The 15608-nt window shown below is 42.0% G+C and overlaps 2 protein-coding genes across 2 annotated transcripts in view; one reads left to right on the forward strand and one right to left on the reverse strand.

Moving 5' to 3' along the window:
• The window catches only part of HCST (hematopoietic cell signal transducer), a 97993-nt gene extending 90432 nt beyond the window's left edge, over positions 1–7561 (reverse strand). The window contains exon 1 of the mRNA XM_072155122.1: positions 7471–7561. The gene's annotated coding sequence lies outside the window, so the exon portion shown is untranslated. The remainder of the gene's footprint in view (positions 1–7470) is intronic.
• Positions 7562–10567: 3006 nt separating this feature from the next.
• On the forward strand, positions 10568–15608 carry NFKBID (NFKB inhibitor delta). Its single transcript, XM_072155121.1, has 9 exons — positions 10568–10727; positions 11427–11644; positions 11837–11942; positions 12058–12204; positions 13223–13280; positions 13542–13687; positions 14086–14202; positions 14934–15098; positions 15216–15608. The coding sequence occupies exons 1-9, from the start codon at positions 10659–10661 to the stop codon at positions 15282–15284; spliced, it is 1095 nt and encodes a 364-aa protein (XP_072011222.1). The 5' UTR covers positions 10568–10658; the 3' UTR covers positions 15285–15608.

A 15608-nucleotide genomic window follows, 5' to 3' on the forward strand; every position in this document is an offset into this window, starting at 1 on the left:
TTATTAAATTTATTATAGGGGTTAAAGAGAAAGTTGTGGTCATGATCCATTGATTTTGGGATTATCAGTGCACAATAAGAGAATTATATTGGTGAATATTACCTGAGACTGTTATATTATATGATATAGTACAACATATACATTATAGCTTATTGTAAGACATTGGGGCAGATTTACTTACCCGGTCCATTCGCGATCCAGCGGCACGTTCTCTGCGGTGGATTCGGTTCCAGCCGGGATTCACTAAGGTAATTCCTCCGACGTCCACCAGGTGGCGCTGCTGCGCTGAAAAGCATCGGAACGCACTGGAGTTCACCGAGCCGGGCTGAGTGAAGGTAAGTGCAAGCTCCGTGACACTTTTTGTTTTTTAAATGCGGTGGTTTTTCCGAATCCGTCGGGTTTTCTTTCGGCCACACCCCCCCCCCCCCCCCCGATTTCCGTCGTGTGCATGCCAGCACCGATGCACCAAAATCCAATTGCGTGCGCCAAAATCCCGGGGCAATTCAGGGGAAATCAGCGCAAATCGGAAATATTCGGGTAACGCGTCGGGAAACCGCGAATCGGCCCCTTAGTAAATGACCCCCATTATATATTACAAAATACATTACAAAATGATGGGGGTATATCAGTTTTTGTGCATTTTTTTCCACCTATTTCTAATGTTAGCGATATTTTTGAATTGCACATTTATTTGAGACTTTTTAATGCGAACTGAGAAGTTTGCCACATACTGCACATCCAGGTTTTTCACCTAATTTGCTTTTTATATTCTCCTGGTTCCAGATGTGAACACAGCGATTTATGCATAAAAAGTCACAAAAAAATTAGCAAATTTCCACCAGTGGGAGGGGAACCGGGCGTAGGCAATACTATGACATTGGATGGCACAAACATAGTGTCTATTTTATAAATCGCACCAAAAATGGTGCAAAAGTCACAAATTGTCTATGGGAAATCATCCTAGCAATAAAGGAGGAGAAAAAATGGCAGATTACACCAGTCCTAAGGTAAATGTGGCCCAATAGGTATATAGTGGGTACAAATGAATAAGATAGGAGGGGGGTTTCCTGCGATGTTTCCCGCGTCCTCCCACCGTTCCGGATATATGTAGATGCTTCAGTCTCATGGTATATCTGGGGGGCAGCTGTGCCTACAAACAGTTCTGCACCAGGTCCTATAATGATGATGTCGTTACTGGAGAAATTTTACATTTTAAAACTGCTCCGAAGTATTTTCCATGTTGCATAGAGGTGATTTGTCATTTGGGAACCTAAAATTTATGTTTTTACTAATGAAAAGTGATTTTTTTTTTTTTTTTGGAAGTGCACCTGCTCAGTGTAGGTGCATTTTTGCGCCTATTTTGCACCTTTTTAGGCACAAATTAGTGATAGATCCGGTGCAAACATCTGTATAGGACGCACTCACTATGTCAGATAAGGCGCAGGGACTCAGAACCACTAAGTGCCAGACTTTGCCGTGCGCCAGAAAATGGCGCACAAAAATGCACCACATTAACGAGATGCGCCAGATTTTTGCACTAAAAAACGTTCAAAACAGTCTAACAGACTATGATTAATGTCCCCCACAGACTTTTATTGCCGTGCGCCACATTTATAAGGGTTATTATGGCTCCTATCTACATAGATAGGAGATGGATACAGTTCTTGAGGAATGTGTAGATAGATGAATAGATATGTGATAGATATGAGATAGATAGATATGAGATAGATAGATAGATAGATAGATAGATATGAGATAGATAGATATGAGATAGATATGAGATAGATAGATAGATAGATATGAGATAGATACATATGAGATAGATATGAGATAGATAGATAGATAGATAGATATGAGATAGATAGATATGAGATAGATATGAGATAGATAGATAGATAGATAGATATGAGATAGATAGATAGATATGAGATAGATATGAGATAGATAGATATGAGATAGATAGATAGATATGAGATAGATAGATAGATAGATAGATAGATAGATAGATAGATAGATAGATAGATAGATAGATATGAGATAGATAGATATGAGATAGATATGAGATAGATATGAGATAGATAGATATGAGATAGATAGATATGAGATAGATAGATAGATAGATATGAGATAGATATGAGATAGATAGATATGAGATAGATATATGAGATAGATAGATATATGAGATAGATAGATATATGAGATAGATAGATAGATAGATAGATATGAGATAGATAGATAGATAGATAGGAGATAGATAGATATATAGAGAGATGATGGATACACTGGAAAGATAATAGATAGATATGAGATAGATAAGAGATGGATACACTGGATGCTCGTACAGGTGTTCTGTATAGTGCTCACCTATGACCTTGTGCATGTGAGGAGTCACTGAGTCACAGCACTTGGTCTGATGGTTGCAGGATTTCCCACTCATTGAGTCAGGGCTGGGGATTCCTCTCTGCGCTCCAGTGACAGCTGTGGTCGCCCACACAGATCTGCTGCCACCAGAGAGTCACCACGAGCGACAGCGCAGGGAGAAACAAAACCCATTCTCCTCACAGTATCTGTATCCCCGGAGTTTCTATGATTGTTGCATACATAAAGCAACAGAACCAAAATGTTACCATAAACACAGCCCCAGAACCAAGTTCTGAACATAAATACAGCACCAGAAACAAGATCGGTAAAAAAAATATACCGCGCCAAAACCAATCTCAGCACATAAATATAACACTAGAACTCTGCTCAGTATATAAATATAGAACCAGAACCCAGCTAGGTACATAAAACAGAACCTAGCTCACTGTATAAATATTGAGTATTTAGTGGAGAATTGTGAGCTCTTGGGTAATACCAGCGCTTACTGTGCTAAAGTGCCAATAGTCACAGTGCCTGCCCCAGTGGTCAATAATCATAGTTCCTGTGCCACAGTGGCAATAGTCACAGTGCCTGGTCTCAGTAGCCAATAGTCACAGTGCCTCCTGCTAGTAACCAATAGTTACAGTGCCTGGCCTCAGTAGCCAATAGTCATAGTGCTTGGTCTCAGTAGCCAATAGTCATAGTGCCTGCTGCTAGTAACCAATAGTTACAGTGCCTGACACACAGTAGCCAAAAGTAAAACATTTTTTAAAAGTATTATACCTCATTCCTTTTTGAACCATCTTCTGTTTTCGCTCAGTGCACTCTTCTTTTTGATGCAGGAGCTGAGGCGCAGGCGATACATAATGACATCAGACAATCACATGCGCCGGGTCTGGTCTCGCAATAGGCCTCAACAGCCTTTGACCCAATGCAGATGGCTGCATCTCACAGGTTGCAGGCTAAAAGCCTGTGAGATGGTGAGCAGCAGAACAGGGAGCTAAAAGTTTCAACAAGCTGCTGCAATAAGTAGCCAGCTCTCTGTATTGCTTCACCCTGACTCAGCGAGCCGGGCTTAATTCTAACAACCGGCTCACCCGAGACAGGGAGATGGATCCCACCCCTGAATGAAACTTAATATCCTAACTTAATGGGAACTAGGTAACAACAATAACCCATCTTACAGGTGACTTACAGGGAACCTGCCATTTAAATTAACCCACCCAAAATAAATTCTGCACAAAAACTATGATTAAGAATCATTTTCCTTACCCATAAATGTTTCCTTTCCATGACTGCAATGTTAAAAAAATCAGTTTGTAAACTTATATACAACTCACCTGAGGTGAGTCCAGTGATTTTAATGGAGTCCTGCATGCTAAATGTTACTTGCATTGCTCCGCCTCCTTGTTTTTGACTGACAGGTCTCACTGCTAGGACATGCTGCTGTATGGAACTAGTACTTAGGGACCGTCTGCTAATATTCAAATTTATACCAAATTTGTATAGGTTTTAGAATGTTTTCATACATTTCCAAAAATTAAAACCTCCCGTACAAAAAAAAAAAATTCCTCATTTTGCCATCTTCTGGCGCTGATAACTTTTTCATACCTCAGTGTACAGAGCTGTGACTTTGTGACTTTTGATGACGTGTTAGGTTCTAGCATTCTTAGCACGGTACGGCCTTTTGATCACTTTTTATTGATTTTTTTATATTTTTCTAAATGGCAAAAAAGTGGCATTTTTGACTTTGAGCGCTATCTGCCATCACGGGGGAATTTTTAGGAGATCGGACATGTTTGGACGAGGCAATACCTAAGACGTTTATGATTTTTACTGTTTATTTATATCAGTTCTAGGGAAAGAGGGGTGGTTAGAATATTTTTTTTTTAATATAATTTTTTTAGGTTTTTTTTATTTATTATTTTACTATTTTTCAGACCCCCTAGGGTACTTTAACCCTAGGTTGTCTGATTGATCCTACCATATACTGCTATACTATAGTATGGCCGTATATGGGGATTTTCCTCCTCATTTATTACAATGTTCAAATAAAATTAAAGACCCGAGGCTGTCATGGCAACTGATTGCCCCCCCCCCTGATTGCGTCACAGGGGGCGGCGATCGAATTCAAGATGGTGATGCCCACCCACCACCAAGATTTAAATGCCTCCAGCTGCTTTGCTGGAGGCATTTACATGGTTAACACCCACGATTAGTGCTAGCACAGACCGCGGGTGTCACTGGTGGGTGTTTGCTGCAATGAGCCCTCTCCGTACACCCGCAGGCGACATGTGATGTAATCGATCACATGACAGCCTCACTCCTAGTATACACTCCACGTGTGGTGACTATATGTCTCTGTATTACTGTAAGTGTCAGCTTCCTGTACTCGCCTCTAAGTACTGTCCAATCATGGAGTCACTGAATTCTCCCCTGGTCCGTCCTCTGTGACCTCGGACGATGACTCATTTATTTGGTAGACTCCATCACGGTTGTTACCGGCAGCCACAGGCCACCGGACTTTACAAAATGTGATCATGAAAAACTCACCGATCCCCCATGTAAATTACCTTTCTGATCATGTGATTTCCATTAAGTAGTGGGGGCGGGGTAATGGAAGGCAACTTTAATTTTTTTACTATGTGTTTTTTTTTGTTGTGTTGGGGAATCCCCGGTTGTAGATTGGATGACGATCAGTATAATCTTTATTAGTTTTTCACTTTTCACTTTTGTGTCTTTTTATGACTAATCGCAGACATTCTGATCAAGGGGGGAGGTCACCGGGGATCCGAAAGTTTTATTGTTATCTCTTTATGATATCTCCATCACAGTATTATTACTCTTATTAGTAATGTAGTATTCGTGTTACCTTTTTATTATTTTTTTATTGTGTTAATTTTATGAAAGTTTTCATGTTGGGATTTTTGTTATTTCTACTGACATTGTACAAGGGTTTTTATGTTTTCTTTATTATTAAATCTTGTTATGTTTTAGATTGTTTTATTCATATTGAGTATTATATTGTTTTATAAACATTGTTTAAAGTTACTTTTGTTGATTATATTCACATTTCTTTAAATTCTTTGACATTTTTTGTGCTGTATATTTTTCTCCTAATACAAGATGTAGGAGATAAGTAAAGAAGAAATATCAGAAATAATGACTGGAATTAAAATGTGTTCAAAGAAGATTCTAAGTTTTATCTCCTCCCCCTCCCTGTACAATGACCTCTATATAGATAACACTGACCCATCATTACATCACTACTGACAATAGATGATGTCACAGCTTATCTCCTCCTCCTCCTGTACAATGACCTCTATATAGATAACACTGACCCATCATTACATCACTACTGACAATAGATGATGTCACAGCTTATCCCCTCCCCCTCCCTGCACAATGACCTCTATATAGATAACACTGACCCATCATTACATCACTATTGACAATAGATGATGTCACAGCTTATCTCCTCCTTCTCCCTGTACAATGTCCTCTATATAGATAACACTGACCCATCATTACATCACTACTGACAATAGATGATGTCACAGCTTATCTCCTCCCCTCCCTGTACAATGACCTCTATATATATAACACTGACCCATCATTACATCACTACTGACAATAGATGATGTCACAGCTTATCTCCTCCCCCTCCCTGTACAATGACCTCTATATAGATAACACTGACCCATCATTACATCACTACTGACAATAGATGATGTCACAGCTTATCTCCTCCCCCTCCCTGTACAATGACCTCTATATAGATAACACTGATCCATCATTACATCACTACTGACAAAAGATGATGTCACAGCTTAACTCCTCCCCCTCCCTATACAATGATCTCTATATAGATAACACTGACCCATCATTACATCACTACTGACAATAGATGATGTCACAGCTTATCACCTCCCCCTCCCTGTACAATGACCTCTATATAGATAACACTGACCCATCATTACATCACTACTGACAATAGATGATGTCACAGCTTATCTCCTCCCCCTCCCTGTACAATGACCTCTATATAGATAGCACTGACCCATCATTACATCACTACTGACAATAGATGATGTCACAGCTTATCTCCTCCCCTCCCTGTACAATGACCTCTATATAGATAACACTGACCCATCATTACATCACTACTGACAATAGATGATGTCACAGCTTATCTCCTCCCCCTCCCTGTACAATGACCTCTATATAGATAGCACTGACCCATCATTACATCACTACTGACAATAGATGATGTCACAGCTTATCTCCTCCCCTCCCTGTACAATGACCTCTATATAGATAGCACTGACCCATCATTACATCACTACTGACAATAGATGATGTCACAGCTTATCTCCTCCCCTCCCTGTACAATGACCTCTATATAGATAACACTGACCCATCATTACATCACTACTGACAATAGATGATGTCACAGCTTAACTCCTCCCCCTCCCTATACAATGACCTCTATATAGATAGCACTGACCCATCATTACATCACTACTGACAATAGATGATGTCACAGCTTATCACATCTTAATACAGTGATATATTTCTCCATCACAAAAGTGATGAATTCCTAAAAAAAAACACTTTTATTTGTTTGATAATAAATATGACAGATATTTTCCTAATGTTGTTCAACTTATTTAAAAATTGAAGACTTTCTTTATGTTTGTTTTATATTTCTAATTTCTTTCACTTTTTTTTTCTGAATTCTTTACATGAATACAATTATTCTTTATTGCTTTATAATAACTAGACGCCAGCAGCTTAAGAAATCATTTTCTCTTGCATTTATTCATAAGATTTTTTAAACCGGTTTATTTACATTTTTTATTGCCTTTATAATTTTTTTATATTGTTTTATGCCAATGATTAAATTTGTAGATATTTAATTTATAAACACCACTTATTGCATTCAACATGTAAAAGAGTGATAAATTCTAGTGGAGTAAATCTGGAGTTGGCTCATTGTGATGTGTAATACAGAATATGCCTAAAATACGATATACAATAGGAAACTCTGCACTGCCTTGGTATGCAACATAATAAAACATGTCACGCTTTGTTTTTGCTTTTTTTTACCTTTTTTCTGTGATATGGTAATTTTGGTCCTTTGCTCACTGTTTCCCCCTACTGGTTGTTCCACAGACTGCAGGCCGTACTGCTCACCACCACAAACAGTTAAACAGCTTCTCGAACAGAAACGACAGCACAGCTCCAGCCAGGTAACTAGTGAATAATACTAATTATATACACTCACCGGCCACTTTATTAGGTACACCTGTCCAACTGCTCGTTAACACTTAATTTCTAATCAGCCAATCACATGGCGGTAACTCAGTGCATTTAGGCATGTAGACATGGTCAAGACAATCTCCTGCAGTTCAAACCGAGCATCAGTATGGGGAAGAAAGGTGATTTGTGGCCTTTGAACGTGGCATGGTTGTTGGTGCCAGAAGGGCTGGTCTGAGTATTTCAGAAACTGCTGATCTACTGGGATTTTCACGCACAACCATCTCTAGGGTTTACAGAGAATGGTCCGAAAAAGAAAACAACATCCAGTGAGCGGCAGTTCTGTGGGCGGAAATGCCTTGTTGATGCCAGAGGTCAGAGGAGAATGGGCAGACTGGTTCGAGCTGATAGAAAGGCAACAGTGACTCAAATCGCCACCCGTTACAACCAAGGTAGGCAGAAGAGCATCTCTGTACGTCGAACTTTGAGGCAGATGGGCTACAGCAGCAGAAGACCACACCGGGTGCCACTCCTTTCAGCTAAGAACAGGAAACTGAGGCTACAATTTGCACAAGCTCATCGAAATTGGACAGTAGAAGATTGGAAAAACGTTGCCTGGTCTGATGAGTCTCAATTTCTGCTGCGACATTCGGATGGTAGGGTCAGAATTTGGCGTCAACAACATGAAAGCATGGATCCATCCTGCCTTGTATCAGCGGGTCAGGCTGGTGGTGGTGGTGTCATGGTGTCTTTGGGCCCCTTGGTACAACGCCACAGCCTACCTGAGTATTGTTGCTGACCATGTCCATCCCTTTATGAGCACAATGTACCCTGTAACATCTGATGGCTACTTTCAGCAGGATAATGCGCCATGTCATAAAGCTGGAATCATCTCAGACTGGTTTCTTGTACATGACAATGAGGTCACTGGACTCAAATGGCCTCCACAGTCACCAGATCTCAAAACAATAGAGCATCTTTGGGATGTGGTGGAACGGGAGATTCGCATCATGGATGTGCAGCCGACAAATCTGCGGCAACTGTGTGATGCCATCATGTCAATATGGACCAAAATCTCTGAGGAGCTTCCAGCACCTTGTTGAATCTATGCCACGAAGAATTGAGGCAGTTCTGAAGGCAAAAGGGGGTCCAACCCGTTACTAGCATGGTGTACCTAATAAAGTGGCCGGTGAGTGTAGGTATGGGATACATTTGATACCATTAGATGCGATTGTTACATACCTGCCCTGCAAACAGCGCTACGGCAACCAGACTTGGCGCTGGCTGTCAGGTTGGGTAAGCAATGGCGAACTCACCCTGCGGCATCCTTGTGGGCTATGGCCCTGTTTGCAGCAGACATACCGCCCTGATAAGGACAAACCTGTCAGGAACAGAGATGGAGAGAGACGTTGCATCTTCATAGGGAAATTGACTTTGTCTGGCAGCTGCTGGATGGTGAAGCGAAGGGTAAGAGGAAACCAGAGACAGACCGGCGTACACACAAATATACAGAGGGGCAAACAACAGATACAAACATACAAGCAGAGTTTGACGGAACTGAATCAAAACCAAGATGGTGGTGAAGCACATATCAAATTGATGGAAAGAGGTCAAGTAAACGTAGCAGAGGTTGCATAACAAAGTAATGGTACATTCACACAAATGGCTTACGGCTGAGCGGGCACACCTCAGCGTGGTGGATAGGAAGAGGGATGAGCGCTGTTCTCCCCTCTCCAGGCGCTATAGACGTCAATGGGAACAGATACGTGGCCACATTACATTCATGTGAATGAACACTAATAATGAGCAGAAATCGGGAAAAGGTATGAGGAGACTTGTAGAAGGGGTCATCAAGGTGTAACGGAACTGGGAAGGTCTATAAAGGAGTTCCTGGATGCAGCCCCCAGCAGATGGCTGTTCTTCACTCTAGTAACCCTTGCTGAACTGGGCTGGGCTGCAGAGGACATGGGTGTGGCTCAATCAATCCTAATACAGCAGCAACCTGGCCACATCTACATAACACAGAGGAAAATCAATGCTCCCAAACCCGCTTTCTGCTACCAGAGAAAGACTTTGACACGGATGTGGCAAAAATACAAATAGATTTGAGATATATAAATAGACATGAGATGGATATATGAATAGATATGAGAGATACATAGATAAGTGATAGACATGAGATGGATATATGAATAGATAGATATTACATAGATAGCTGATAATTATGGAATGTATTATTAGACGCTGGATAGATTTGAGGTTGATGGAGATGGCTATGAGATACATAATATTAATAATAAAGCTTTATTTCTATAGGGCCATCATATTCCGCAGTAATGTACAGATCATGGGGGACATATACAAATAAAACAAGACATTACAGAGATATAACATAATCAGATGAAACAATAGGAATGAGGGCCCTGCTCACAAGAGCTTACAGTCTATGAGATTACAGTCTATAAATACAATATAGATGTGAGATATATAGACATGATATAATAAAGATATATGGATAGATAGATATGAGATACATAAATATGGAATACATCATTAGATATGAGATACATAGGTAGATAATGGATATATTTGAGATGGGTAGAGATGCAGGTGTCACACACCATTACAGTTTTGTGAATGAGGAAGGAAGTATATAGCAGATGGCCGGTGTACGGCACCGGGACCGTGATGCAGGATGTAGTCTGGGACTATTAATTGGTTTCTTAACATTGTGTATTTCTCTTCTAGATTCCTGTGTCTCTGGTGGAATTTCAGCAAGATCCAGGTGTGTCTTGTGTTCCCCTACCCATCTCAGAGCCCATTACTCAGTATAATACATGGATTTATTTTACACAAGGGTTAATTTGTTGGTCAGATTTATCTATGTCATCCTTCTCCATGCAGCAGCAGCCAGTGATCAGCCTTTCCTCCAACACACATCCAGCCATCAGAAAGATGATTCCATTGTATTCCAGAGACCAGCCCCTCTCTACAACTACACTCCAGTGGAGGACCTATATCCTTCCAGACCAAGCCCAATGTATGGCCATGAAGGAAGATATGAGGCTGGAAGGACTGAACCTCAAGCTCCAGATACAGACATAGGGGTGAGATGTTCTACTTACACTGAAGGAGCATTACACTGGTTGTTAAACCAGGTTCTCCAAGAATTTTAGAGCCAACTTAATCGACTATATAGTATCAAAGATTTTCCAAAACTGTGGCTCTTATTACCTTAGAGCTCATTACTTAAATTATAAATTAGGGATCCCTAGAACCCTAGGGATCTAGGAGCTGTAACAAGTTTAATATAAAGAAGTTGAGTCTCAAACAATGGGGGTCACTTACTAAGGGCCCGAATCGCTCTTTTTCGTCGGGTTTCCCCAATTTTTCCAATTTGCGCCGAATTCTGCCATGATTTTGGAGCACACGATCGTATTTCGGCGCCAGGTTGCATGCGACGGAAATCGGGGGGCATGGCCGTTGGAAAACCCAACGGATTCGGAAAAAACATAGAATTTTGTTTAAAAAATGTGTCGCTTGACATGCGCTTACCGGCACCCAGCATAGGATGGTGAACTCCGGCGGACTTCAGCGCAGCAGCGACATCTGATTGACATCAGGTGCACTACCTTAGTGTATCGCCGGAAGACCCGAATCCTCGACGGAGAACGTGCCGCTGGATCGCGACAGGACCGGGTAAGTAAATGTGCCCCAATGTCTTAAGAAGTCTAAGGCCACACATGACCTTCCACCCTCAGATTGTTCATTTTACTTGTACTTATGTATCTGTTTTTCTCTCTAAGGTTGTATCCTCAGGATCCTTTATGGGCACTTTTACCCATAATCCTTCCTGGGTGGGTCACAATTCAGGGTTATGTTCCACTCCTGGAGTTGAAACCTTTTTGAGGATGCCAGGATCTGTGATTGTTGATCTGATGCCTCTGGAGTTGGAAGAAGCCAGGACTCATGTCAATGGTATCAGCCCTGATCGACTTCTGCAACGGGATGAGGATGGAGACACGTAAGTAGTGAAATGGTTTTTCCGAGTCCTGTGGTTTCGTCCAGATCTTCCCGGTCTAAGCCTGAATAGAAATTCTTTGCCGTTGCATTTCCCATTACCAGTGTCTATTCTGTAGCTTAGTTTAATTCATGAACAAATAATAGATCTGATGTTTTCTGACTCATTTTTTGAAAATCTCATCATTGTTCCCAGAATCCTTCACCTCTATGCAGCAAGAGGCCTGCGCTGTCAGTCATATGCTGCGGCGGAGCGCTTCATACAGTACGGTCAACTGGATGCTAAGGAGCATAATGGGAAGGTCAGTCTTTTTTAATCTGCCTCCTGGAATAATGTAAAACCTATGGACAGCTTTAGTGTTATCACGAAATGTGTTCAGTCATTGGCTTACAATGTATATCTCTCTTCCATTCCAGTCTCCTCTCCTGGTGGCTGTGGCTGCCAACCAACCTGAGATTGTCCACGACCTCCTGACACTGGGTGCAGATGTCAATGCTTCAGACTGGAAAGGGCAAACTGCTCTACATGTTGCTGGGACCTATGGACTGTCCAATGTCCTCAAGGTAAAGCTGTCTCCAAAACAATCACTAAAGGTATTTTAGAGCCAATGGGGGTGGCGCAGCAGGATTCTCTTGATTTGGTGGGGAGCTGCTCCCACCTAGCGTAGAAATAAGCACGTATGAATGTGTGCCGACACATGGACACTCCCTCGCCGGCCGTGCCCACTTCCTGTCATTGTTCTGGGTCTGTGGACCCTCTGGACCACCGCGGGAGATGGTACTAGCCGACACCTGGGACCGGAGTCTAAGTGGCACCTGGTCTTCACCGGAGCCCGCCGCAAAGCGGGATGGTCTTGCTGCGGCGGGGTGCCACCAGGTCGCTCCACAGGTGCAATTAGCCCATGGTGGCAGCCAAGGTAGCATTGCAGAACACAGTCCGAGCCCAGGATGACAGTGGGAGAACAGCGCTGGAAGGTACACTGGAACTCACGGCAGGAATACAGGAGCTGGCACACGGAACAGGAATGCAGGAACGGACTGGCACACGGATCAGGAACAGGATCACGGGAACACAGGAGACACAGGAGCCCAGGAACAGAATCACGGGAACATTGGAGACACAGGAGGGCTTTCACTTCACTGGAAATGGCTGAAGATCCGGCGGGGAATGATTTGAGCCGCTGGATTATATAGCAGAGCCAGATATGACCAGCGCCAAACACCAGGACGCTGGCCCTTTAAATCCTGGAGAGCCGGCGTGCGCGCGCCCTAGGGAGTGGGGACGCGTGCGGGCCTGGGGACGGGGCAGCACCACACAGAAAAACACGGTGTGCCCGCGATCCGAGACATGGATATTTTCCACTCATTATGAACCTTATATTCCTACGTAAAGTACATTTAGCTTAGTGGCAGCTTCGTTAAGAAGTGTTGTGTCCACCATATTTGTTATCTTTCCAAAAACATTTTACCAAGATCAGTAAAAGGGATGACTCCATCATTTATTAAGTATTCTGTAGGACTCCTCGTAAAGATGTGAATGGAAATGTTTCCATGTAATCACCCTCAAATTAATTTCTTTCAGGTATTTCAGGCTCTTCAACATCAGAAGAACATTTACGTGGAGGCCAGAAATTATGATGGTTAGTTGGGCAACTTTTATTTTGGGGGTCGTGTAAGAATTAGACAGTAAATTTTATTATAATTTTATATTCCTATGTCCAAGGAAATGCTCATTCGAGGCATCTTCTTTGGTTGCCCTATCGCCCTTGTACTTAGGGTTGAATGGTGTTGCTAAACCCTCCCCCAACCTGTAAAGGTTTCCTCCTTTCAAGAAGGTCTTCTTTTTTTTTTAATTAGTTTCGGTTTTTCTCTATTGTAACACTGTCCCTTTTGACCTCTAGGTTTGACCCCCTTACATTGCGCTGTGATCTCTCAAAATGATGCATTCAAAAGTAAAAATCACACCCCAAATGCTCAGCAACGAGAGCAGGAAAGCCTAAAATGTGTCCAACTACTACTGCAAATGGGGGCCAGCTGTATAAGTCAGGTATTGGAGACTTATGTTACACTATAGATTTTCAGTATATTAACCTCTAAGGTTCTGTGTTAGGCCTCCAGTTGCCATGATTACTCATCTTAGAAGCTAAAGATTTTTACCAGGGGAACAAAAACATTTCAATGACTGAACTTCCTGTTTTTCCCACTCAGCCGTCACTGGGTTGAATAGTGACCAATCTCAACCAATGATTGTCATCTCCAACCACTTCCTGTGTGCCACAAGAGGTAGACTGCTGTAGCAGAGCATTGGTGGATTGGAGATGAGGGAGTTAAGTTACATTTTTTGTTCCCCTGAAAAAAACCTTCAAATCAATTTTACAAATTAGTCACAGCACACATCAAACCAATTTAAACAGACAAGAAATTAATATGAACTTCCTCAAGCAGGAAATCAAGAGCAACAAGACGGTGCTCCACTTGGCGGTGCAAGCTGGGAACATCCCCCTAGTCAAATTTTTCTTAGAGATGTCTCATGCCAATCTCCCCGGGCTCATCAACATGAAGGTGAGTAACAACAATTTTATCATCCTAATTTCTGTTTCCAACGATTGATTGTTGTTCGATTACAAATTCTAGATCATCAACTTGGTCTTCATCATATCTATGGGCAGGAGCAGATTTTCCTATAACACCTTCCTGACAACTGCATGGGGCACCAGAGACCGGGTGACCATACATAGAGGTGGAGTGGACCAGGAAACCAGGGAGGAGCAGAATGAAGATCTCCATCCTCCCTGTCCACCCCTTGGGGTCCACCCCTATTTTACCCCTCCTGGTCAAGATTTGTTTATCATTGAGGGTACCCTAAGACATAACCTTGGGTTGGGCCTCCAAATCGTCACATCAGCACATGTGGCAATAACTACAGTAGCCATGATACTTCTAGTTTACACTTTATAGTGGACAAGCCCCATTTTTGGAAAACTCAACTCTTCATTATACTTCATGTTGGATTTTAGCCAACCAAGTCTGTTGGGTTGCTAATCCTACTGTGTTTTCCACCCAACCATAGACAGTATTTCAACTTACCACTGCCCAGAGCAATCCAGTTGATCTTAAAAGTTGACCAACAGTTCACATAATGTGGTGTTTCATTTGTAGACAAGCCCATAGTCATTGGACAAAATCTTTGGTCATCTCTAGCATTGAACTTCAATATTCCCGATCCATCCAGTTCCTTTGGTCATGACCATTATTCGCCAATTTTGCCTGAATGTTATGTTTTCCCCCTACAGGCCCATGGAAATACTGCTCTACACATGGCAGCAGCCTTACCACCCACTTGCTCTACAGAGTATCTGATCCAGCTCCTGCTCTTCTATGGGGGTGACCCAAGCAGCCGCAACCTGGAAAATGAACAACCGGCCCACTTGGTACCTCCTGGAGAATACTCTGAGCAGGTAAGTACAAGAGAATACATCAGTAAGGCTGAAACACTGTGCCGGATTCAGTAGCCGTATGATATTACCGCATAAATCTGAATATAACCTTCAAGCCTCCATTTCTTTCACCCCTAGATTAAGATGCTCCTAAAAAGAAAGCGTGTGATGTCATCGGCCCGCAACCAATCAGCAACTTCCTTATAGGAAACTAAAGACTACTTTTATAGTCACAAAGCCAAGATTCTTCCACTGGTGAAGGAACAATATCAACATGTCCCAGGGACCAACAATTATAATCCATTTATAAGCTGCATAGAGGAGACCATTACGCGTCCCTCTGTGATTAGAAATATTCTACATTATAGTTTCTGTGAAACTCAATATGAGTGTAATAATTACCATTTCCAACAGGCAAGGAAAAGATGTAGGAAACAATAATATTCTATAGAAAGAAAACAAGAGAAACTACAGATTTTTAGTACTCTACTATAATACTGCCAGCTATGTACAAGAATATAACTACTATAA

This window comes from Engystomops pustulosus, chromosome 6 (assembly GCF_040894005.1).
Source record: "Engystomops pustulosus chromosome 6, aEngPut4.maternal, whole genome shotgun sequence".
Taxonomy (NCBI): domain Eukaryota; kingdom Metazoa; phylum Chordata; class Amphibia; order Anura; family Leptodactylidae; genus Engystomops; species Engystomops pustulosus.

Bases quoted from the DNA above. Each gene is read 5' to 3' on its own strand.
- NFKBID (XM_072155121.1), top strand. From the start codon at position 10,659: ATGTATGGCCATGAAGGAAGATATGAGGCTGGAAGGACTGAACCTCAA. The intron at 12,205-13,222 runs GTAAAGCTGTCT...AATTTCTTTCAG, and splicing joins GACTGTCCAATGTCCTCAAG to GTATTTCAGGCTCTTCAACA. The intron at 13,688-14,085 runs GTATTGGAGACT...TTCCTCAAGCAG, and splicing joins GGGCCAGCTGTATAAGTCAG to GAAATCAAGAGCAACAAGAC.